Source organism: Onychostruthus taczanowskii, unplaced genomic scaffold (genome assembly GCF_017590055.1).
Source record: "Onychostruthus taczanowskii isolate IOZ18803 unplaced genomic scaffold, ASM1759005v1 scaffold8, whole genome shotgun sequence".
In the NCBI taxonomy this organism is placed as follows: Eukaryota; Metazoa; Chordata; class Aves; order Passeriformes; family Passeridae; genus Onychostruthus; species Onychostruthus taczanowskii.
Window position 1 is genome coordinate 13,884,399 of NW_024505892.1, and position 24,005 is coordinate 13,908,403.

At 38.6% G+C, this 24,005-nt stretch overlaps 1 protein-coding gene across 5 annotated transcripts in view; it reads left to right on the forward strand.

Annotated features, from left to right (window-relative positions):
• The first annotated feature begins 1,609 nt into the window (after window positions 1–1,609).
• ZDHHC14 (zinc finger DHHC-type palmitoyltransferase 14) overlaps window positions 1,610–24,005 on the forward strand; it is a 92,686-nt gene continuing 70,290 nt past the window's right edge. For 4 of the 5 annotated variants that reach the window (XM_041423649.1, XM_041423652.1, XM_041423650.1 and 1 more), the window contains exon 1: window positions 1,868–2,118. In XM_041423649.1, coding sequence (XP_041279583.1) covers window positions 1,868–2,118 — 251 coding nt within the window. Of the gene's footprint in view, window positions 1,689–1,867; window positions 2,119–24,005 lie in introns of those variants that run through there. The other variant, XM_041423651.1, reaches the window with a different exon arrangement.

Below are 24,005 nucleotides of genomic sequence, written 5' to 3' on the forward strand. Positions count from 1 at the left end.
GCGTGTCTGAGGCGCCGTGTCCGAGCCCTCACGGGGCGGGGGCCGATCCCGCTAGGTCGGGCCGCGCGGGCGGGGCTTCTCCGTGCCCACCGTTCGCTGGCGGGACTCGCCCGCCCTCGGCCCGGCAGCGGGGCAGGACGCGGCTGCCGCCCCGGGTTGGCGGCACACACCGTTCGCGGCTCAGCGGAGCGTGGGTCGGGGGCGGCTCGGCTGAGTGGGAGGCGGCGGCAGTGGGAGCGGGGCTCCAACGCGGACACCCTCTGCCCGACTCGGTGCCCTGCGCTCCCAGCCCGACCGGCGGGCGGCTGCCTGCGGGGAGGTGGCGATGGAGAAGAGTTAGTGCAGTCACCGCGCTCCAGTGGCCGGGGAGAGGGCCGGGCCGGGCCGGCTGGTGCGAGGGACCTGCTGCCCTGTCGCCGAGAAGCGGCTGAGTGACCGACCGGCCGGGAGCGGCGGAGGGTGCGCGCCTGTGTGGTCCCGTCCCCCGCCGGCTCCTCCCGCGGGCGGGCGGGCGGGCGGCCGGCGCTGCGGTGGTTACCGCCTCCCCCTGAAAATGAAGAGGTGGTGGCAGCTGCTGCTTCGGGGTCTGGCTGCCGGGGGGAAACCTGGATAGAGGCTCGTAAAGAAGGGTGAAGAGAAAGTCGCCGCTCTCTGGTTCGCGAAGGGGGAAGCCGGGCGTTTTTCTTACCTTGCTGCGGGGCTAGAGCACAGCGAAGCCAGGGACGCCGCCGGGAGCCGCTCCTGTGCGCCGGGAGAGGGGGCGGGATGCGGGGGGGGCCCCGGCACCGCCGCGGGCCGTGGGCGAGAGCCTTCGGCGGGGCGGGGTGCGAGCGGCGGCGCTGAGCCGGGCGGAGAGGATGGTGCGGGGAGGGAGAAGTCCTGGCAGAGATCTAGCGGCGGAGAAGCCTCCCCGTCCCCTGCCTCCCAACCTCCCTGCCGCGGGGCCGAGGCGCTGGGGAGCATGAGGCGGCGGCGGGGACCTGTTGTGTAGGGGGAGGCGCGGGAAGGGAGGATGAGGAGGACCCGCTCCCGAAGCGCTGGTGTCTGTCGGCGAGCGGCCGTGCCCCGGGCTGCCACGGGCTCGGGAGAATCCCTTCCTGTGGAGTGGTGACAGGGGAGCTCTGCGCCCCTGGGTCTGCGCGGAGCGGCGGCCGCTTCCCGCTGGACTGCGGCTTCAGGAAGAGGAGAGCTTCAAGTGTTCTTCGGAAGCTGGAGTTGCAGCCTGGTTCCTTACTTGCCTTCTTTTTTATTTTTTTTTTTTTCCTCTCCCCTCCCCCTTAATGATTTGTTTCGCGTGTCTCTCGAGGGAACGAACGTCTTAGGAATGGTCATTTTTAGCAGTGGAATCTGCTGCGCAAAGGAGGATTATAACAAATCTCTATGAATGATAGACTCGATTGCTAAACCTTGCCTTGACCAACCTTCTGACCCTCGGAGAAAACTCTCAGGGTCTGCGTGGGAAGGAAAAAACCTTCCCATTTGAAAATAAACTTGATTAAAAAAGACTGATTTTTTTTTTTTTTGAGAGCTTAACTGATTTATAATTACTTTTTTTTTTTTTTCTTTTTGTCCTGTTTTGTGATAAGTTGTTTTTAAAAGGATTGTCCTACGTGGCTGTTTTGTGACTGGTGGAGGAAGGAAGGATCCCTCTCAAGTGTTTCTGATATGACAGCTTTGGTTTCTGAAGAGTTAAGTGGTGTTTGCATGATACACTTATTGCTAGTCTGGTAGCAGACTTTTCATCGTTTTATTTGCTTTTTTATTAACTGGGGCTGGTGGAGAGGGCTCTCTTGGTCAGAAAAATATTTGCACATATATATTTGTATATATTTTTGGTGGGGTTCTCCCCACATTTTACTCTTTCTTGATGACTCCTGGAGGTGGTAGTGGGCCCATGAAAGACTGTGAATACAGTCAGATCAGCACACACAGCTCTTCGTCTCCCATGGAGTCTCCCCATAAGAAAAAGAAATCAGTTCCCAAGAGAAAATGGGAGGTTTTTCCTGGAAGAAACAAATTCTTCTGCAATGGGAGGATCATGATGGCTCGACAGACTGGAGTCTTCTACCTGACTCTTGTTCTCATCTTGGTCACCAGTGGACTCTTCTTTGCATTTGAGTAAGTGACTTTAAAGTCTTCATATATTCCTTCTCCTCCTCTAGTTATTTATTTTCTGGCTGAAAGCAAAATTAACGTTTTTATTTAGGAGAGGATGCTGACTGAATTCCACCGATATTGATTTATATAATTGAAAATACCATCTAATAAGATGCTGAGGGGTGCACAATACAGTTTGGGTTATCATACTCTGTGGAAAACTAATGAGAATTGAAGTTGCTTTTGTTGAAAATTAATGAGAATTGAAGTTGCTTTTATACCATAGGTTTCCATCTCTTGCTGGTGTTGAAAGAGGAGTGTAAAACAGCAGGTTTGGGATGACCAGGAAACAATGAGGCTCCTCATCTGTCAGTTACTCTGAGAATCAAAACTGGCACATGCAAAAATACTGACTTTGTCACAGAACTGAATGCAAGAAAGGCAGTACTTTTCATTAGTTGATTAATTGGGAATGATTTTGTTTTCTCTTGACATCATTTTAATAGCTTGTAGATGAGAATTCGAAGTGAGGAGAAAAAAAAGAGCTGTACAATTTTGCATGTACCTAGCTTTCCACCACTAGGTAACAGCATTACTTTCTCTTTGTGATAACTTGTATGGGAGTTTAGTCTTAGTTTAAGCTACATTTGCTTTGGAGGTTTTGACTGTATTTTTTAAAATAAGCTTCTGGTGTCCTTCTAGGGCCTTTTTCTCTGTAGCTCTGGAGTCCTTTTCATCTGTATAAAGTGAACACACAGTGACAGCAAATCAAATATACTGATTTTTGCTCTTATATTGTAGTAGTTAAATTAACTACACATGGCAGTAAAGAGTTAGGCACTTGATGTGAGTAATATTGTGTAACTTTTATTTACTTAGTTTTATTTAGGAACCAAGTACAAAGAAGTTCACACTGCTAAAACACGTCCTATAAGAATAATTGAGTTATCTTAAAAGTGTTAGTGCTCCTTTGCCTGCTTTAAATGATTGTGATTTGACTTGTGGCAGTAAAATATCTTCAAATTATTTTTTTTCTGCAATAATAAGAACTGTTATTTATAACTAAGCTTTATTGCTGCCTCCAGAAATTGTTTTGCTAAGCAATACAGTTGAAAACCAAAGGTCATTCATTACTTGGTGTCTTCAAGCAAGAAGATAAGGACATTAACAAACCCTAAATTGTACCTGTTAAATGCAGATCATCTTAACAATAGTGATAGCAGTAAAGAAGATAAAAATGCTCAGCAGGTAACCAGTAGCTAAATGTATATGTGAGCTCAGTAGATGAATTGTCATTAGTGGGCTCCAGGTTACTTTAGAGGGGTTTATTAAACGTGAATCTTCTGCAGACATTATGAAGCGGCTTGAGTATCATTTGAGTAGTTGAAATAACACAGACAATGATGGTATCCACGCTGCAAGTGTGTTTACTTTGCTGATTTTAAACAGGTATTAAAGGTGTAACTTTTAATAGTATGATGATAGTATTGCATTAGGACTGGGTGCTACTCTCTTCTGTTTGCCATGATTAAGGTGTTGGAAAGCTTTTCTATGTGGGCTGACACTGCTGTCTGTGTGCAGTCTCATCACCTTCAGCACAGCCTCTGAAGCCTGCTGGACTTCCTGCAGATACCAGAATGTAAATGTAGGATTGGAAGTATAATGTTCTATTATCAGGATTGTACAACTGATTTATTAAGCCACCATTTGCAATTTATTTATATGTTTTAACACTTTGATCTTTCAGAGATAAATTTTCTTTGCAGCTGCATGATTCAGAACTGCTAAAACAGGATGAGCTGTTGGCTGTTCATCACCTTCTGATTTCATCACTACTGTGAGCTACATGCTCTACCAGAGTTGAATTCTGCAACTTTCATCGCGTATTGGAGAATATTTGCAGTGTAACCATATGTGATTGACAAGATTTGTAGTCAAGGATTTTCATATATACTTGGTGCTTATTCTTACTGGCAGTCTTAAAGCAAGGAGGAATCTTGGGCTTTATATAATAGAACTTATTTAATATAAATTCTCTGTGTATGTACTGGTCTTGAGTAATTCTTGTATCACGTGCACGCCTAAGGAAAATCAAAATAGAAGGTGACAATGGTATTTCATTTTTGTAATAAGGTAGATTTTGGTCTTTAGAAAGCCCTTGCCTGAAAAATTATTACTCATCCACTGAAGGCTAATTAAAAGCCAAATCTAAAGACTGTGAGAATGGTGTTCAATATGTCTGTGATAGTTAAACTGGAGAGAGTTGTTAATGTTAGAAAGAGGGGAGTCTCTTAATGAAGTGTTACTTTCAAGCAGTTTCTACTTGTGTCTGTTCCTAGTAGTGTAAAGTTACTATTTATTGATCAGTGATAACATCCTGAGTGTTAAGTGTCACTGCCATTATTGGCTGATTTGATTATGGCGTTCCTCATTAACCAGTCATTTATTGAATATGGCAGAAATGTCTTTCAATCCTTCATGTGCCTGTGGAGCAGAGTGGTTTTTAAATCAAAGTGTGCCCTGTGTGTCTGAAACGTAAGGTCAAACTGCCATTGAAGAGGAAGGTATCCTGTATGTTCTTGGAAATGTTTGTTCTTTTTTGCTGCAGTGGAAATAAATTCTTTTGTTCCCTTTGGTTTTTGGAAACTTGAAAATGGGTTCTCAAGGTTCAAGTCATTCCCTAGTTACTGATGGGAAGTGGGGGAAGTAGGAAAGATTACTTTGACAGCTAATTCCTTGGAAAGCATCATGCTAACATAAACAGTTGCCCTTTATACTTTGGCTTCGTTTGTTCCTTCAGTGTGATTTCCCTCCCTTCTATTTTACTCTTGACATCCATACATCTAGAGCTGTATCTCGTGCTTTGGAATACTCTTCAGGGAAGAAATACATTTCTCAGAGTCAGCAAATCCTGTGTCTCCAAAAGCAAATGTATGTCACACATCTTGACCTGTATAGCTTTTGACATCGAGTCATGCCTTTGTAATCTTTGTTTCTTTATATTTATGCTTTTGTGCTTTTTTCCTGCCTACTTTCTCCAGCTCCTGCTTTCAGCTGATTTTATTCCTTTCTCTCTGTTGACTTTTATCTCTCATATACTCAAAGTACATGACCACTTCTTCCTTTTATCATTTCACTGTTCTTTTTCATTTTCAAAGAGATAAGCCAGAATTTGCTTAAAAGAAAAACAACAAACCATGAGTTTTCAAGCAGGTAAAATATTTATAAGTCCTGTTTCCCTCCCTTTCCAAAGGAAGAGATTGCAAATAACAAGCAGTTTTATTTCTGTAACTTGTTTATTAAATGTAATATGAATTATTGCAAGCACTTATGCGTCCTAAGAGGGATGCTGTGCTGAGTTTTTCTTAAAAACAATGCCTATTTTAAATTGCTCAAGATGAGACACCACAAATTACTGAATTTGTCTTTGAAATTTGGTGATGTTACTTTACCTTGAAACTTTTTTCTAACCCTAACCTTGGGTTATTTAGCTGTTTCTTCTTTTTTCTTGTAATTCTGGCCTTGTGTTGCATTTTGGTTTTGTCCTTTGCCTTGCACCAGTACACAGAGATTTTTCCAAACTATTTAGCACTCTTTTATCTAGGTAGTTTCATTTAAAGCTTAGAAAACAAATTCCTCTCCACAGAGCAAAGATAGCATCTGTAACTGAGGGACAGGTCTGTTGCTGTGTGTAGCCAGTTCAACCGTTGCATTTACATGTATGTGAAGTCCTTTATTTGTGCAACAGAGGCAGAACTAACACACTTCATGCTTACTGCACTTAGCTAGGTGTACATATTCAAAAGAAATAAGAGCTTTTTATGCTCATGCTCATTTGGGGTCCTGTTTCTGTCGGTTACAGGAAAGCAAAATGGAGCCTGAGTGACACATTTAACACAGCAGGAATTGTGGAACAAACATATTGTTGTTAAATGGCAAATCTCATGTGTATGCACAAGATCACAAGTTCCAGAGAGGTGGCTGACGACCTCAGCTATGTTGCTACTGTCAGCTGCCCCTGGGTGCTCCCTTTCCTCTTGGGTCTCACTGGGCAGGTATCAGGAAGGAACATGTCTGCACCTGGGCTGCTTCAGCTCAGGCAGGCAAATTAAACTTCCCATAAAACGTGGGTTTAAGGGAAGATGCCGACTGAACTGAATTGACTCCGGCACAGTCGTGTTTTCTTCTGTCAACTTATTTGCAGGGTGAGTGGCTCTGGAAGAAGGTTGAAACAGATGGTAGGATGCTGGAAGGGCTGAAGCAGTGCAGCTTTTTTCTCTGTAAATGTGAATCAGAGCTCTATCACTTCTGATACCATTTGACGCTTGCACTGATTCAGCAAGCTGGAGGGTTTTGTAGTTTGTTTGTTTTGAGCTAACTAACACTTGATATTTTTAATTTTTTTTTTTTTTATTTTTTTTTTTTTGGTGAGCATTTGTGTAATTGCATTTTCTTGCAAAAGATGTATGCTGGAAAATTATTTAAACTGAGGCTGTTTATGTGCATACGTGTGTACAAACCATTGGTTTCTGTGCTCTCGCAGTTGCTGGCAACCTGCTCCATGCCTCCCACTTTGAAAACTGGTGTGACTGGAGGACATTCATGAGTCACACTTTCTGATGCTATGTGTGGATTGTTCAATATCGAACTTCTGTGGTGGAGTGGTGTAACTTGCTGCTCACTGCGACAAACCTCTGTGTGTAAACACTGTTGTCAATAAGCTGAGCATTTTCACTGTGGTATCAACAACCCTTCTCAGCTTATGGCAGGTCTTTTCTGCTCTTGCAAGAGGTGGTCTTTTAGCATGACATTGTATGAAGTAGGTGGAATGTTCCTCTAGTAACATCCTTTATCTTAAGGATAAAGATGTTCCTCTGCTCTTAAGACAAGTAAGTTACTTGTGTCACTTGATGACCCTGTCCTTAAAATACGAGTTCTTAGAAGAAAGTGCTACCGATCCAACTTCAGCTGTTAGAGACTGCTCTAAACTTATAGGGCATTTCTAGTTGAAGATATCAAAATGGATTTTAAACCAAAAATCATAATGTATAAACGAAAGTTATTATTCAATGAGAGAACTGCATTCTTTTCTATGTGGAAGGCAGTCACTGCCTAATTGTGCATGGTGACATAGGCGAGTGCCGTGTTGAGTAGATGTTTTTTTCACCCAGTTTTACTTGGTTGTTTTGTTTTTTTCTTAAACCTGTCAATAAAATTAAACCAGAGGAATATTTCTGTTCCTTATTTTGTCATGCATCTCTGATAACTTAGTGAAAGAGACATGGAATACAGTAAGTCTAATCTTTAGGGTTTATGCTTTGTATTGAGCAAATGCTTTCTAAGGGAGAGTATGCATTCCAAGCAGAATGTTTATTCTTTGCACTTAATTACCCTGAAAATATTAACTGTCAGAATCAAACATCTCCCATGTACTGAATATATCTAAAACTTTTTTCTTCATGAGGGACTTTTCTTCATTATGAAATAAGAATCTCCTAAGTTTCTCAGTGATCTGAGCAAGGGTGTCTGCTGAAGTTTCTCCCTGGTCAAGAGAGTAGTTTTGTACTACCATATCTCAAAAGTAGCATGTCACTGAACGGGTATGTCAGTATAAACTTGTAAACTTGCTTTGAATGAATTGTATGATATAAATTAAAATCATTCTGCCCAAAAATTAACTAATGGAATTTGATATTAGGTCATGTACTTCTCTTTTTAAAGGCTAGGTCTGTTTACATGGAAATGGACAATGATTAAGTGCTTCATTTTTCAGAGTACAATTCTGTGAGCATAACAAAAGGAAGGATAACCTCTCATGTTTTCAGAAGTCGTGTCTTTACTTCCCCTGAAACTGCAGAAACTTTTAATGGTTTTGTAACACCAACCTGCTTTTCAAAGCAGCTTTTTTTCTTTCTTTATGAGGGTGTTTGGTTTGTTGGTTTTGTTTTTGTTTTGGCTGGGGATTTTTTTTTTGTATTCAGCTTAGTTGATAGCCTTTATCTGCTGTTTCATGGAGAAGTTTTGAACACTTTTTAAAAGTTTTTCTACTTATATTTCCATCTTTTCTTTATGGAGGTGCAGGAAAATAAAAATAGGGACTATAGTGGTATAATGGGATGTTGGCTTCTCAGATACTATAACATTTGGGGACTTCGAGGAAATCGTTGTGTAGCTTTGAATCATTAATACACATGCATCTTCAGAGTGAAATGTAACATTAACAGTCAGCTTTGCCGTCCAAAGCCTTGGGAAATTCAATCACTGCTGGTGGGTGATTTCTAGGCTCACCATAAGTGTTGTAGATAGGCATAAATCCTTACCTGCAATATTTTATATTCTTTCCAGAGAAGGTGGAAAAATGTAATTTTAATAGTTTAGTTCTTCTTTTTATGTATATATATATATACATATATATATATGTACACACACACACACACACATATGTGCGTATGTATGTATATATTCAAATGTTTACAAATGCTGTGGCTAATACTTCTCTACATCTTGAATCTCCAGAATATGAGTTTTGACTTGTAATCTTGTGACAGTTGTTTGATACAATCTATCTTAATTTATCCCTGAAAAGTTTGAGGTTTCTATTGTTGATACGTGCATATTATGCCTGTTTTATTTTGTCCTTCCCTAAGTAGGTGCTGTTGTCCCTTTGTCTGAATGGATGTATGTTAAAGGTATAAAATGTATCTTTTGGAGACTAGTGTAGTCATGTTAAATAAGTTTACACTATTGAAATCTCTGTCTGTTCTTCTTGGACGACTGGTATTGTCACGTGGCTGTCTGGAAGTCTTCTCATATCAACTCTGCAGAAATTTTCATTTGTGTTTTAAAGGAAAGATGGTCTTTCTCAGGTGTTTTTTCAAGCTGGTTTTTAAGGAATCATGTTGTATGTTTAGGTTCATGTGAAATATTTGTTTAATTCATGTTGAAAATTGGACTAATTATGCAAAAAATACCTTTGCTATATGATTTAATTTCTGTCATAGCTGTCATGTTGCATTATTATTTTGTAAATGGCATTTCATACAGAACAAAGTATCTCAGTGGATCTGGAAGACCAAGAAATTTTCTTATGCATGTGGACAGGGGGAGAGAAGCAAAATACCATATTAAAAAATATCTGTGTTTTTTTGTAGATTTTAACACCTAAGTTTTACTTTTTAAATAGTTAAAAACCCCAGCAAACTAAAGTTTCTAATGGAAATGGTCTCTCCATTCTAGTGCAGCATTGAACTGTTGACTGTAACACTCAAACACGAACTAATTATGGAGAAAGTGAAAATTGCTGCATAAGAGGAGAAATCTGAGAATATTTTTAACTTTCTAAGCTGCATGCTTGTTTCAAAATGGCCCAGTCAAAAAACCCTACAACACTAGCTTAAAATACTGGAACATTTTGAAAAATTGCTTAAAAAGTTGAACAGCTTTATCTAGGAAATTTTTCTTATCCTGCTAGGTTGTTCTTGCAAGGGAGGCTGTAGTAGCTGATGGTCACTTCAGGTGTAGGCTACTAGTAAAGGTTTGCACAGAGTGCAAGTTCAATTTCAAGCAATGCAGTTCATCTTTCTTGTGGCAAAGCTGATGGAGAAAAGAGGGAAATCTCCTGAAGTCAGCTGGAACTACCAAAAGTTTATTAAACTTCATATAGTTACAGCTCATTTGTATTTCAGAACTTAATACAAAACTGTAAAGTGGATAAATTTTTTACAAATCAAAGAGACAATTTGAGAAATCAATAGGAAGCCTACATGTAATAGCCCCAAATAAAACTCTGTTTATGTTTCTCATGTTGCAGAAGTACTAAATGATACTAACATAAAACATACTTAAGGAAGAATGCTGAAGTTGTTTTGAAGTTTCAGTTTGGGGCAAAACACACCCTGTCCCTTACTGTGTGGTTTCTGTTTGTATTTGAGCGCCTGCTCGTATGGCAGTGAATAGGCAAAGGGGCCTTTCTGCATCAGTGGAGCTCTTACCCAAATGGATCCTGGAACTTCATCTGCTAAGTTGACAGTGTGCTGTAGTGCTATATGATTGTTTATGATGATACAATTCTGTGTATGATCACTTCCATTTCATCAGTGTCCATAGGGTTTATTTACATTAATGTGGGATGGTGCCTAATCAGGTCTTACATAATGAGCTCGGTTAATGAGATCACAGCTGGTTTTGTTTTATGTTTTTCACCCCTGCTGTCCCCTGAAGTTGCTTACTGCAACAAATACTGGCGATGTGCATTTGTTGTAGTAAATATGCAGTCAGTTCAGCTGCTTCTATAAATTTTACTCTTATTTTAAAAAATAAACTGTGAAACAAATCAAATAGAATACTGAAAATCAAACTGAAAACCAAACACATGAACTCATAAGCTGATGTATACAAAATCTGAAGTGAATTTTTTTAGTTTAAGTGCAAAATAACGTTTTTACACTGTCTGCATTGAATTAATCTATGAAAATCATTTGAAGGCTTTAGTATACATTTCTTGTACATATGATCAATATATATCAGCTCATAAGAGCAAGGAACAGATATATTAGAATTTACTAGTATTTTAACATAAATACTTCGTATAATACTACAAATTATGAATGTCGATTAAAAACGTGCTCAGGAATTGGAAGCTTCCTCTTCCCGCCACCTTGCAAAAGGAGTACCAGTACAAAATTTCTCTGATTTTGATAAATTTTGTATCCCCTCTTTTTTGGACTGTCTGTCTATATCAGGAGCTTGCATGTCCATTGCACTTGTGAGGTACCCCACTGGTTACAAATGCCATGATTCCGGGCAGAGAAGCAAAAGTCAGATCAGCCTGTACTTAAATTTTGCTGGCATGCTTGTTTGTGTACATGGTGTGGGTTTTCGTGTCACATCTATGGATGTTCCTTAATAAACACTTGTATTAGCAAAAAGGGTTTTCTAGTGTGCATTAGTGTATGGAAGAGTTAGAATTGTTCCTTATTTGGAACTGTGTAGAGCAGTTAAAATTACTACAAAGAAAAGTAAAAGCTAGAATAGCTGTGACTTGTCTCTCGTTAGCACTGTAACTCAATGTAATTAATAAACTTGCTTCTTGAGTGTGATTTCCTTAGAATTTAAGCTCATATGTCTATATGAGGAAAAAATAGAGTTTTAAAGATACATTTATTATTTAACATGATTTGAGCTCTTTCTAGGGCTGAGAGGCACGGGGTGTGGGAACAGCAAGTAAAATCTATCATTAGTCAGGGTAGATGGGTTCATGAAGTGTGCTGCATGGTGTGATACCAAAGATTGGAGTGCACGGGTAAAAGAGGATATTCACTTCTCATTTGCTTCAGTACATTAGTTTGGAGAAGAGAAAGCTCCTGGGGGAATCCTATTTAATAAGTACCTGACTGGGGAGAGGGAACGAAAAAAAAGAGCCTTGGACCCTTGTCAGTTGTATTCAGTGACAAGACACAAAAAAAATTACCTTTAAAACAGAAGAAAGAAGGGTGGGGTTTCTTGGCTATTTCTTTTTTTTCGTCTGCTTGCCTGTTTTGTTTTGATTTGTAGGGTTGTTTTTTTTTTCCTGTGAGGATGATTTGGCATGGGCATAGGTTGCCCAGTGAGACTATGGACACACTGAAAACCAACCAGATATAGACCTGAGCAGTCTCCTCTAGCTGACCCTGCTTTGATCTGGGAAGTTAGACTTATTTTCGGAGTTCCTGTCCTACCTCAGCTGCTCTGTGTTATCTGTGAAAATCAGAGAACTTACCATAACACAGCAAAGCAAGATGTTTTTCATCTAGCAAGATAATTTTAATCTTTTGATGACTCATTTATCACCTGCATACTTTGAGACCTTCAGTTTTATCTAATAGTAAAATGTGAACTTAAAGTCTCAATCTAACAAAAGTGGAAGTCATAGCTGTTCTTTCTGACCCTTCTCTTTTCTCGCATTTGAATGTGCTTTTCTCAGTTCAAAGAGCATTTTCTAACAGTTTTTTGAGGTTCTTTTCCTGTTTTTTTTTCTGCTGTTCTTACCAAGCTTTGTCCTCTACTATTTATCTGGCTTTTGCTGAATTAAAGTTAGTATTTTCTTTTCTTATAGATAACTGCACTAAGTTTAATAAATTTCATACAGAAGAATGTCTCTGTATACAGTTGTTCCAGCAGTGTTGTATGTTCATCAGGTTGCCTTAGTCTTGCTTTCATAAATTTTTCTCTCCTTCTATCAATATTCCTAGACACTTGTTCACTTTAAATAGGCTAAGATCACTGTTACTGTAGAAGGGGTTTGAAGGCAGTAAAGTTGAAAGACTTAATTTTTCCCTTTCCATAGTCATAAAAAATGAGGGTAATCTTTTTTTTCCCTTGTAATCTGCACTGTTTGCCTATATCATTATGCAGATATGTGAAATCATGGGGTCTGTCTCCTAGTGCTTGAAACAGGTCAAAAAGTCCTTCAGATGCTGCAGGTTCAGCTTCCTCCTTGAGCCTGCTACTTGACAAAACCAGCTTCAGATCAGCTTCTGTACCTTAAATGATAGTGTGTTCCAGCTTCTAAACTGCTAGATATGAATGAAGTGGTTTGTCTGAAAAGCTGCTAAAGCTGGATTACTTATCATTGGGGAATGGAAACACCCCAGATATGTCAGATTAGTTTAAAGGGTGATTTGCTTAAAAAATTAAATGTGTAAATAATTCCAGCAGGGCAGGTGTCCAGTTTTGGGTTAAAAACTGGAAATAAAATAATAAGAGAAGAAATCTTAAATGATACCGAGTGTATTTTATTGAAGCAAAATATATATATGTGACTCTCTGTGTTCCATAGCAGCTATAAGAATTAAGTTTCTTCAAGGTTGGTGAAAGCCAAGGGGAACATCTTCCCATACCACATATCCAAAGCACTGTTTTTTTAGGGTGAACTTCATGTCTGTTTACCTGCCTGCTTTGTTTGAGAGGCCAGAAGTTGACATTCTGCTCAAGAATTCAAACAAAACTTGAGAGTATTTTATAGGAGCATCCTAGTTTCCTTTCTGTTTACAAGCCTCCATTGCAGGAAGATGAATCTGATGGTTGTAGAGTGCTGAAAAGGACAGACCCACCTGTTCTCTTCTCCACACCTCAGATGTCACTTCTTTTGTCTTGTTCTGCTGTGTCCCCCACCCAGTGGTGAGCCACTTCAGGGAGTTCCCTTCTTGCACCTAGACTGTCCTTCCCTTCTGCCCACACAAAGAAAAACTTTCTGCTGCTTTAAATCACTGAGCTGAATCTCTGAAAATTCAGAAAAAAATATTATTACTAGTGGGAGGCAGGAGGTTGAGAGATCATCTCCACTGTGATTTGGAACTGTATCCTAACTTTAGGAAATTTGTTAAGTAGTCTTGGCTCTCTGGCATCTGTGAGGGTGTGAACAGAACATCTTAGTTGCTTAATGAAAATGTACAGAGTTGGACTTTTTAACCATACTTTATTTCTGAAGTAACTGGGTTGTAGTTTGTAGGACTTGAACTGCAGTGTCTTTCAAATAGCACCCCTTAGTTGTTCATGTCTTAGAGATTTTCTGATTTTTTTTTTTAAGACATCCAATTTGTAACACAACTCAGCAGGGGCAGTAACTGAAGCAGTGTTTCTTCCTGCATCATTTCTTGGGTAGTCTGTGTCCCCCATTTCCAGACTGCAGAGCCAATGCATTGTATTGCATTTGATAGCAGAGCCTGTGGAAAGCTCCATGAATGCTTCTTGACTTTAGTCTTTATAAAAACAGCTGAGTTAGCTCAAAATATGCTAAACTGAACCAGGATGGGAGTACTGTCAATCCTTGCCATTTCTCCTGGCTTCAGCTGAGATAGCAAACAGCATAGGGAATAGCATGTTTCTTCACAGTCCCATTTAGTTGCCTGCTTGGGTGGGGGTTTTGTTTTGTTGGTTTCTTTACTATTGTAAATGTTGAAACTTTCAGCTTAGGAGGTTGTAAGAAGGACGATAAAGCAGTTAATGGAAAGTTGAAGAGCTGCATGCAAGAGACTGTTGGAGTGTATGTCTCTATTCACAGTGCGATTTAAAAATGGCCTTTAAAATGATTTTGTTAAATAAGACACCTAAAGCTAATTAGAGCAGAAGGAATTGTCTATAGAGCAGAAGGCAGGGAAGAAGCTGTGGACTGAAATCTGACAGAGATTAATATAATTCAATATAAGACCTTGAAAGGGTAATCATTCTTTTACAAGACCCAGAGCTCAGAAGGCTTTCTTCACCTTGAGGTGAAGGAGGAGGCTTTGAGACTTCTCATCATTGATGAGATCAGCATTCACCTTTAGAGTAGAATATGGGTTTTTTTCCTCCACAGACTCTTTTAGGATCAAGCTGCACTGTGCATTGTTTTTAATACTAGCCTCTGAAAGCTGGAATCTCATTTCCAGTACTTGAGAATATCACAAGTAGTGTGCTGGGGGGCAGAAAGGCATTGCAGAGGAAAGCCTACAAGGACTGGGTGGAGTAAAATAATTTTGCTTTTTTACTCAGCTCATACTCAAGAAGAGTTTCGGAAACAGGCAACTGACTATGAATGTGAAAATCCAAACAGTCTGATTTGTGAAAAACAGCTGACATACTTGAGTCCCAGTAAGTGAAACTGTTACGGGCTTTTATCCAGCTCCATTGAAAGGTAAACATGCCCTTCCCAATGCACATACCTTTCTATTATTGCATCCTAGAAAAATTTAACCAATAGTTCAGGTTGCTGAATGATAGTCTGAAGGTGCATTTACGCAGTGGTTGACTGTTCTTGGTGAAAATAAGTTTATTTTCTCTTCTGAAACTTTTATAAACAGTTGTTGGCACTGGTTCTTGCTGTTGCAACAAAGAAATGCCTTTTGCAAAAGGAGATCAAAAGTTTGTTGCTTCTTAGTTCAATACAAAAGAAGTGACATTTTATTGAACTAATACCGTCACATATAATAATATTTTAATTTCAGCTTTATTATAAGTGTTATTTCTGACTGCCCAGTAAATGTCAAAAATTTGGGGAGTGTATCATTTGTTACTGAAGTTGATCCCCACAGATAAGAGTTGCATAGTTCTGTTATTCATTCCGAATGAGTGCAACCCTAAGCCAGCTATACTTGTCCTCATATTCTGATTAAAAGATGGACAGTTTTGGAAGGTTGTTCAATACAAGCAGAAGAGTTGGGGGTTGAGGGGGAACAAGAAGTGGAGAACTGAACTGCTGTAGTATTTGCTTCTGGAAATACATTTCATATACTCAAGGGAAAGTTGTTTTGTTTCCATGTTTAGTTAGTACCTATAGGTAAGGCAGTAATAGCTTTGAATACACGTGCTGGATTTTTCAGTTGTTACTGTATCCAGTACTGTAGACATAGTTGGACTGTACTCTTAAGTTCCTTATGCATATTGTGTCTTGTCAACATCCCTCTTACCTGAAGTAAGCCTGAAAGTAAGAAATAAGCATATGAAAAATAGGTGTGAATAAATACAAAATGTTGACAAGACATGTGATGAAATGCTGACAGTCTTGCTTCATCAGTGCAGAGTTAAGAATGCTGGGAATGACAGCATGAGGCATAGAACTTTGTTATTTAACTCCTTTGGAGTTTGGTTATTTATATAATTGTTTTAAGAGTGGGTCAGGAAAGAAAGCTGTAATAGACAGTTATACTGGTAGTGCTTTGAGGTTTCAAATTCTTTTTTGTGGTGTTTTTTTTTTTTTTCTTTCAGTCCAGAAATACTCTTCACTTTTCTTACCATTCTTGATTTGTCTTGTGCTAATCTTTCATGACAGGGAACCTCTGTAGTTCTGACCAGCATTGTTCTTTTTTTGACTTCCAGTATGATAATGGTGAGAGAGAGACCTGGGAAACTGGCTTGCAGGTTACATGTAGAAGAGATAGTGGATTATTCTGAGTCTTGGTTGTACATAGGCAGGACTCTGTAAGTGTGGTGGTCTCTCTAAGATGTGTGTTGTGTTGTCTTCATAAAAGTACTGACATTTGCCAATAACTTGATTTTTAACAAGTAAAATTTGATACCTGTGCCTCTGCTGGACATGCCTCTCTGAGGGCAAGGCAGAACTCCTTCACTGAAATTACAGTTTCGAGCAATGCCAGCCTAACCACGAGTTTGGTAGCACAGCTGGTTTTGGGAATTAAGCTCTCCTCTGTGGGGCTGCTTTAACCTGTGGCTGTAGGAGCATAAATGAAGAAACTCTTTAAATTGCTTCATTCACTACTTGCCTTCCAGTTTCTGCAATCTCAGGTTCTGTACAGTGTTATTATGCAGAAATCATCTTTGTGTGAACTCCAGTTCATCTCCAGAACTGTCCTACCTAAAGGTGGGGAAGGGAAGCAGGAGGATTCTCTGGGGGTATTTGAGGTAGACGTCTTAAAAGTAAAAGGCATATGACAGAAGAAGGGGAACCTGGCAGAAGAGTACCAAATTTAACTTCTACAGGCATGCTGGCATTTTATTTCTTTTTGGCAGTCTTGAATGTAGCAGTCTTAGAGTTTGTTTTAGAATAGCTTTTCTGTGTGTAATTATTAGACCAGTAAGTTCCCAAACAGGCACTATTTCCGTTCTTTTCCACATACTCCCTCCCAAATCATTATCTTCCCTTCCCTTCTCTTGTAGTACTAACACCTTACATGTGCTTGTTCTTTACTGTTACGTTATGTGGATTGATGCTTCTTCCTCTGGGTCTTTTCAGAGAGGCATAAAAGGGGCAGTACTGCCTCTTCTGCTCAACAGTGTAGTTACTCACTGTAGTTACTGGGAGAAACTGGGAGATGGTCTTTGCAGGCAACAGAGTACATTTGTGAATGAATGGAATTGGGTGTTCTGCGCAGGAGGCTGCTGCTCTGCTGTATGAATCAAGGTGGCTTGATGCATCACCTGTTTTTAACATGGTACCTAAAGCATTGTACAGAATACTTGATCTCTTGTGGCTAAACATTGCTTGTATAGGAATAAAAATATAAGACCTACTTTGTAACCCTAAATACTGAAACTGCTTTTCAGAGTTGTAAGCAAGTTGCACAAGTGCAGCTGTTTGATTTAAGTACACATCAAGTGTGAAACGTGGTGTATGAAAGTGACCAGTGGAACTGCCTAGGTCTTGATGACATGGAATTCATAGCAAATGTAGGTGAGCAAGGTCCATGATGCAATGGTTTTTAGTGTTTACACTTTTTATTTTGTGACCATTTTATGTGCTTAAGACGCTATTCTTCACAAGGTAATGTAATGCAGATAGTTTGATAATTACACCAGTCCTATATTGACTGGTTTTGATTTTCATATTGTAGTGCTTCAGAACCTTCTTGCTTGCTATCATTTTTTGTCATTACTTCCAACATAATTCCTGTGTTCTGATTCTGACAATCAGCTTTCATTTGTGCTTTTTATATATCAGCATTAAATATTAATTTTGTTTTGTTGGTGCAGAAAACTTACTGCTTCAGCTTTGGTCATATATCATAGTTCTAAATTTATTTTCAATTTAATATGTAAGATGACTCTACCTCTTGAGTAGACAGCTTGTGTTGACTGAAGTGGACTAAAGTTCATTTATCAGCGGAAGAAACTGAGGAGATCAGCTTGGTTCTCCAGTGACAGCACTGGTCTAGTATGGATGAAAAAAGAATAAATACATCGAAGTAGTGTTTAACTGTAAGTAGTAGTTGTAAGAGGGTCAGGTGTTGATCAGACTACAGGCAACTCAGAGGTGTGTGCCTGTGTGTGACAGACATGCTAGATGAAAATTCTTGCTCCATTAGAGATTTTTTTCAGCTGTTGGTGAGCAGGCTCAAAACCTAGTTAATACTAAACAGCTGTCAGGATGGAGAAGCAAAACTACTTTTGTTTTGCTGTTTGTTGTTATTTATTATTCCAGTCTGACTTGGGCTAGGTTTTTTTGCAGTAAGATTGGCACTGGCTGCTTCCTCAGCTAGTTATGAGGGCTCCCTGCCATTTTGAGTTTATTTTTCTTGCACAAAGCCTGGGGAAAAAGATGACCTTGTTCTGAAGGTCACTGTGTCCAGATGTCTTTCTGAGCAATGGGAGTGAATGCATTTCAGAACTACTGACCCTTCATATATAATATTGTGCCACTGACTGCCCTCATTTAAAGCAAAGGCCCACAGGACACTGAAGGGATTGCAGCAGTGGTAGAATGAATGAGGAGCATGTCTTGTTAAAGCAGCTGAATGCCATGGATTCTTGTATTGACAGGTTCCACTGGAATTCTGGAATTTTCTTTAAGCAAAAATTCATCCACAAACAAACCTTTTTCTTTATTTGATGACAGCAGAGTTTTAAAGGAGAGTTATCTTTTTCTTCTGATAAGACATCAACTAAATTTTACTGCTGTTTGTGACTTCTGATACATGAGGCTGTCTGCTGGGTGAGGTTGAGTCCAGTAATCTGCATCTGTCTCTTCATCTCATGGTTGTGAACACAGCTGTGTCATCACTTTAATAAAGGTAGATCTGTAGGGTGGAGTTTGACACATGAAAAGGAGAAAGTGGCCACTGAGAGATGCAATATTTAATTTTTTTTTTTTGGGAGGCACTCTATTTTTAGATGGTATCTTCCCCATTTTTTTTCTACAACCTTATTTTTTTCACATGCTTATACATAAAATTGTTCTTCAGAATCTCTGTTTTCAGTTTGTATTCTGCCAGCAGGACTAACACAGTCAAACCAAACCCTTCAGAATAGTACATTTCTCCTTGCATCATTGCTTGGTTAGATGCAGGATAGCAATTCAACAAATAGTGTGCTTGGTGTTGTGCAAAACAACAATGCAAAAATTTGTAAAAAGAAACCTGTTCTTAATGAGGGGCAATGAACTATGACAAATAGGTCTTTAAAAATCCATTCAGAAACCAGATTAGATCTGATTATTCTTCTCAGATTTGAATGATTATTTCTGTGAAGTGAAATCTTCACATATTTGGAAGACATCACAGGCAATATTTATGATGTGTACAAAAATTGTTAAATCCTGTTAGCATCAGTGTAAACTGTTACTGTAGATTAGAAGTGGCATGTGTTTAATTACTTGAGCATGTTGCTTTTACTGGAGAACTCACTCTCCTTCCTAATAGTCGTGGTGATGCATGGAGTGATACAGGCAATATAATGGAAGATACTGTGTTTCCTGGGGTATTTCTTTCCTAACAATGGATAGGTTAGGTTGTTAAATTGAGAAATGTTTTGAATATTTCTGTTTTGATTTCCTGAATGCCTTCCCTTTTATTTTTCTCAAAAACAGAGAACCCATTACTAAAACTGGCAGTTTGCTTAATCACAAGAATTTACTCCTTCTCTTCCCCTTCGCTCTCATGACCTCAGATAACTTTAAAAAGTTTGTTTTAGTTAGAGGGGATGATGCTGAGAGAGTTGCATTTATTCCTTTGGTTATGTATAAGTATGATAAAAAAATGGTTCTCCACATTGTTTAGGATGTGACAGGACATTATGACTTTTAAGTTGCAGGAGAAAGAATTCAGGTTAGAGCTTAATAGATGTTAGGAGAAAAGAACCTTAAGTATGAATGGGAACTGAAATAAATTTCCTAGGAAGATTATGGAATTGTCATCACTAGAAGTTGTTTGCAAGTCATGGTAAATCTGAAGTGATTTGTGATCTTTTCTTGAAGAAGAGTAACTTCCAAAGATGATTCCACTGCCATTATTCCTGAATATATCTGTGAAATACTAGAAGGATTTTATCTGGAACTGTTGTTTTCATGTCTTTATTAATAATGTAGCACAGCTGGGGGTTGGGAGAAGGAGCGTGCTGTATATTGAGTAGAATATAAATATGTCAGTTACGTAATGCATTGCAATTATTACTATGTAGAGGTGATATTAGAAAGTGAACTTTCAAAAACAGACATGCTGTTGTGACTCAAGTAAAAATTTTAAAAGGAATCTACAATCTAGAGTTTAGAGTAAGCGTAGTATACTATTTATGTGTGAAGAAATCAATATAAATATTCACTGATGTCTTAGGAAAGGTAATTCATGAAGTATGACATGAAAAATTTCATAGGTTGCCCAGTTGATTGGATGGTATTTTCCAGTCTTAATACATTTTAAAAAATCATTTTGTTATGAAGCATGATCTGTTTGTCTGTTCATATTAATCATCTAGTTGTAAATATATTTTATTGTTAGTAGGAAAAATCACACCCCACCTAGTGAACATGCAACTTGCTTATTGCCCACTAAGGTGATTCATTTAGTCTAGCTCTTGCAAAGCCCATAGGGTTTTTGAAACAGATAGTACTGTAGTCCTGGGCATATTTTTTTCAGATGTTACCTATGATATGTAATAGGGAAGAGTTGGGGCCTTTTATTCCCCCTGGAAGAATAATGACAGATGAGAAGAGCTTGGTGATGCCCACAGCTGCTTTGATGGCTAGAGGTAGGTTGGATCAAGTAATTAGGAGTGGTGTTTAGCTCTTGCCTGCCTAATTTCTTGAATAGCATGTGCATAGTTTCTGGGAAGCCCTGGAGCTGTATATGCACACTTATCAGCTGTCTTGACATGTGACATGGAAAGGGTGAGTGCCTGCAGCCATATTCTGCCACTGGGGAAGCTTATACAGTTACCTTATTAGAGACTGTGTGGGCCAGTATCCTAAATTTTTTGAATTAAGATCAAAGGTAGGATGAAACTTAGAAAATTTTCAAAGGGCTTCCATGTGATTTACAGAGCTCTAAATATGGGAATTTCTAAATTATAGTATGCGTCACCTTCCAGTGACAGAGTTAGAGTAGCATTGTCAAGAGATACATTAAAAATCAGAAGTGTGTGAAAATATGTTTGATATGGATTACATAAAACAAATGCTTATGAAATCTGTTCTTACTCTTTGCATTACTAAAATACTAAATTTTAATTAACTAGTACTTAGGATAATCTTAGCAGGTTTACCTATCCTATGTTATCTTTGGAATCAGAATGAGTCATGAAAACCTCAATTTAGCCAGATAACTTAGAGATAGACAAAGGCAGGCAACCAAAGCAAAGGCAAACAAACTGCAGAACCAATCTTGAATTGACTGGGCAGAGAACAGACTGACCCACAATGGCACATGGAGGGTAGTTTGTTTCTCTTGCACTGTTGAAGTACATCTGGGACAAGGCTATTTATGGAAATCATCTCCTAAATATATGTGAGACCAATTTGAGAGTGAGAAAACACCTGGATCTTGCAGCATGGCTGTAATTACCATGTTCTGTTTGAATGTTCAAGTAAGTAATTTGAATAGGTACCAACCAGCTCTGAACAGGTTCTTTTGCAGGTCTTCGACATCTGGTTGGTGTGCTGTAGGTAGTTGTTCTCACTCATTGCTGCTGATAGTCTCTACAGCACTCAACAGGCAAAGACCAGCTGACCTGGTCTGCTGGTTACAGTCACTTCTAGCTTGTTTCCTAAGGTGTGGAATCTTGCCCTCTTGCTACTCTCTGTGACCACAGCTGTGATGGTGCATTAAAAATGAGAGAGAGAGCTTTGTGTTGAGTGGATGCCAAACTATTTTACTTTGTGTGTGCTTCTATTTTGCAGCTGTAAAGTTTTATGTTATTAAAAAATATTCAATGATTAACTAACTATATGGGAATGGTAAAGCTTTCACAGCTGAATGTTAAAATTTTTGGGATAGGAAGGGGTCGTAACTGCCTGGTATATTAATTGTGCATCAGTCTGAAGAGGGAAAAAGGCTATCTGTAGATTGTAAGTTCAAATATATTCCATTCCCCATCGCATGCATGTTAAAAACACTGCTTTTGAGGCATCCTCTTCAGTGTATGAAAGCTCTAAATGAGTTTTTTTGTAGGCCTGCCTTGTTTCCTGGCAGTGGGACTTTGCAACTAATTTCATCATTGTCCTGTTTTGTTGGGTTCTCTTCCTTTTTTTCCCCTAAAGCGTGGTGTACTGTGGCAAAGACAAATTTAAGGTAAATGGTGTTACCTGTTTTTCAGAAATGGTAGTTTAATTGATTGTAGACTTTATTGATAGGGTGTATAAATAGGAGCATATTGCTGTGGGTGATGCTAGACAAATCAGTTAGGGCTTGGTGTTGCCCTAACACATTTCAGTTGGTCCTTCCAAGAAGTTTTCTGAGAAATGTAATTGAAATTGATACTGGAATTACTACTTGGATATGTTTGAGAATTAGCCAACAGAAGGGACAAGGCCACAGTTCTCCTGCCATCTTTCTTCTGCTTCCATTGACTGATAAATATACATTTTTAAACCTTTAATATTAGCTGACAAAGAATGATTCATATCTCAAAGATTAGAAAATAACGTAACTTGCAGAATAAAGATACAATACTTGCAATGGTTTGGTTCTAAATTCACAGCTATGCTTGCATAAAGTTTGTGTGTGTTTATCAAGAACATAATGTTCTATTTTTTCTATTAACTACTTGAATATATTTTATTGTGTTCAATTTTTGACAGAAACCACTTCAATTTTCTGTGAATCTAGGAATATTTACTCACAGATTGAAAAAAAATTAATCTACTTGTAAATATTAGGAATACTTGAAAAAAAATACCTACTAAGTAGATTTAACCCCCTCTTACTTATATTACTTCATTGAGATCAACCCAAAATCATGTACTAGTCTTTATTCTCAGTTGCTGTTTTCAGCTGTATAACTTCAGGTTAGGTGAAAACTTTGATATTCTGCTGCTTTTTTTTTTTTTTTTTTTTTTTTGTAATGCACTATGTAAATAGGCATCATAGCTCGGACTGGCTTAGTGACTTAGAGCACTTTCTTTGGGGCACACTTGTAGTTTGCTTTATTTACTTTTTTGGGTTTTTTTTCTGACACTAGCTTATGTTAGATTTAGTCCCCATATTAAAGTGAGTACAATTGGTAAAATTAATTGGGAAGTCTGCTTCTTATATGTTATTTCATAATGATAGAATTATGTCTTTGTTATTTTAGGTCAAAAATATAGTCACCAGAGTACTCCTCTTCCTAGTTTGGCAGCTGTTATCATACTTGGATTTTGTATGTGAGGTTTACCAACATCACAGAGTTTGATTCTGGAAAATGAGTAGACTACGTGGTTTTGTGTTTCCAAAAGCATTGATTTAAAATAAAAATCTTATAATTATAGGTCTTGGGAAAGAGAAAATAGGTCATCACTTGAATAATAGCCAGTTTCATTACTATTGAAAGATAGTGGTATTTCTGTGAGTACTATCAGTTGCAGAATTTTGCAAAGAGACAATGGTGAACTCCTTTGATATAAGACAAAAGGTCGCGAAATCAGTGATATGTGGGAGTTGATTTTTTTTCATTTACCATTGAAACTTTTCAGGTTTTCATTAGGTTTACACTGAGTAACTGCTGGCACAGTCGAGGCAGAAACATAAACTGTTTGATGAGCAAGTTCATTATTTATCCCATGCAGCCTGTTCTTTCCTTTTTTCGAAATCCTATGTGGATCTTTTCTAACTTTAAATATTTTGCTTTATTCTACACTTCTGTATGTTATAAAAGATTTTTTTATTGCAAATTTTTTTCTGATTCTTGTCTGTAGTACAGTCTTCTCTCAATCTCTGAAAAGTGCAAATTGAAATTACCTTCTGATCATTTTTCTAACTTATTAAAATGCTACTGCAGAGTCCATGAATTTGCTTTCTCTGATTTTCTGAAGTTAAGGAATGCAAGTATGAAGTAAAGCTTTCTTCCAGGTTTTTCTTTGGAGTTTGTTGTCTACTAATTTGTTGCTGATTTAATGCAACAATGTGGCAGATAGTTTAATTAATTTCTTTTTATGACTCTTTTCTTATATACACTTAAGAGTAATCTGAAAGACTGAAATTAATCAGAATGGGTATCTGCAGGGTATTCTGGAAATCTAAATCAAAGTT